The following is a 1264-nucleotide window of genomic DNA, read 5'->3' as shown; positions in this document are numbered from 1 at the left end:
GCGTAATAAGGAAAAATTCACTATACCATGCGAAAGTTACTTGCAGATCGAGGGGAAAGTTGAAAAACCGGTTGCAGCCGTGGGTACAGTAGTAATGAATCAAAATTCTATGATGAATCTTTTTGATGAAATTAGATTTGAAATTAACAATCAGACAATTGATAAAACAAAAAATGTTGGTGTAACTACGACTATGAAAGGATACTGTTCGTTCACGCCTAACGATATCGTACGGTTACAACCAGCTGGATGGAAAAACGAAAATAAATTATACAAAGACGAAGACTTCATGGATGACAACGAATTCGTAGCACAATGTCCGCTGTACATGTGTATGGGATTTTTCGAACGATACCGGCGTGCATTAGTGAACTGCAATCAAACACTTATTTTGATACGATCGGGCACCGACAGTTCCGCTATAATGCTCGTACCACCAACAGAAGCGCAAAAAGAACAAGTTATGTCCAAAAGTAATATTGCGTTAATTAAACAGACGAAAGTGAATATTACAAAAATTAAATGGGTCGTGAAGTATTTCGAACCGAATGTAAAAACGGAATTGGGTCTAATGCATATATTGGATAATAAAAAATGGTTACCGTTAGAGTTTCAACACTGGGACACTGCAGTATACCCACTGGTTCCGCAAACAATCACTCATACGTGGCCGGTGCGTGCGTACTCAGGTGTTGAAAAACCTAGGTATTTACTCATAGCCATGGTGACGGAATCCGATGGGGTACACGGAAATTTCAACCATTGTTCTCTGCGCAACATTAAAGCGTATTTGAACGCGGACGAGTACCCGTACGAAAACCAAAATGCAGATTTTGACAAAGGCAAGTATGCGATATTTTATAACTCGTACGCACAATTTCAATCAATGTACTACGGTCGGCTGAACCCTTACCCTTATTTGGATCGGGTCAACTACAAAAAAATCGGACCCATATTCGTCATAGATTGTTCGAAACAAAACGAAACCGTCAAATCGTCCACAGTGGATCTACGTTTGGATTTCGAATGTGTAAATCAATTTCCCGCTAAAACTACACTGTACTGTGTTATCATACACGACTGTCAAATGGAATACAATGCATTTACCGGAGAAGTACGCAAATTGTAAATTATATATAAATATAATATCAAATAGGTTTATTTTATATATTGTTTAATTTTATTTAAAATCTTATTTTGTATAAGATAAATTTATTATAATTATACTTTAATTACTATTATTAATAATAATAATAAAAGATGT

General features: G+C 36.0%; 1 protein-coding gene across 1 annotated transcript; it reads left to right on the top strand.

Moving 5' to 3' along the window:
* Positions 1-94: 94 nt before the first annotated feature.
* On the top strand, positions 95-846 carry LOC126909976 (uncharacterized; the record flags this gene model as incomplete). Its single annotated transcript, XM_050692381.1, has 1 exon — positions 95-846. A coding segment is annotated over exon 1 (752 nt), but the record flags the coding sequence as incomplete, so codon positions are not given.
* Between the last annotated feature and the right edge of the window lie 418 nt (positions 847-1264).

This window comes from Daktulosphaira vitifoliae, unplaced genomic scaffold (genome assembly GCF_025091365.1).
Source record: "Daktulosphaira vitifoliae isolate Bord-2020 unplaced genomic scaffold, ASM2509136v1 Scaffold_2728, whole genome shotgun sequence".
NCBI classification, from domain to species: domain Eukaryota; kingdom Metazoa; phylum Arthropoda; class Insecta; order Hemiptera; family Phylloxeridae; genus Daktulosphaira; species Daktulosphaira vitifoliae.
Note: the sequence above shows the minus strand (reverse complement) of the source record. Positions and strands in the feature narration are given on the sequence as shown.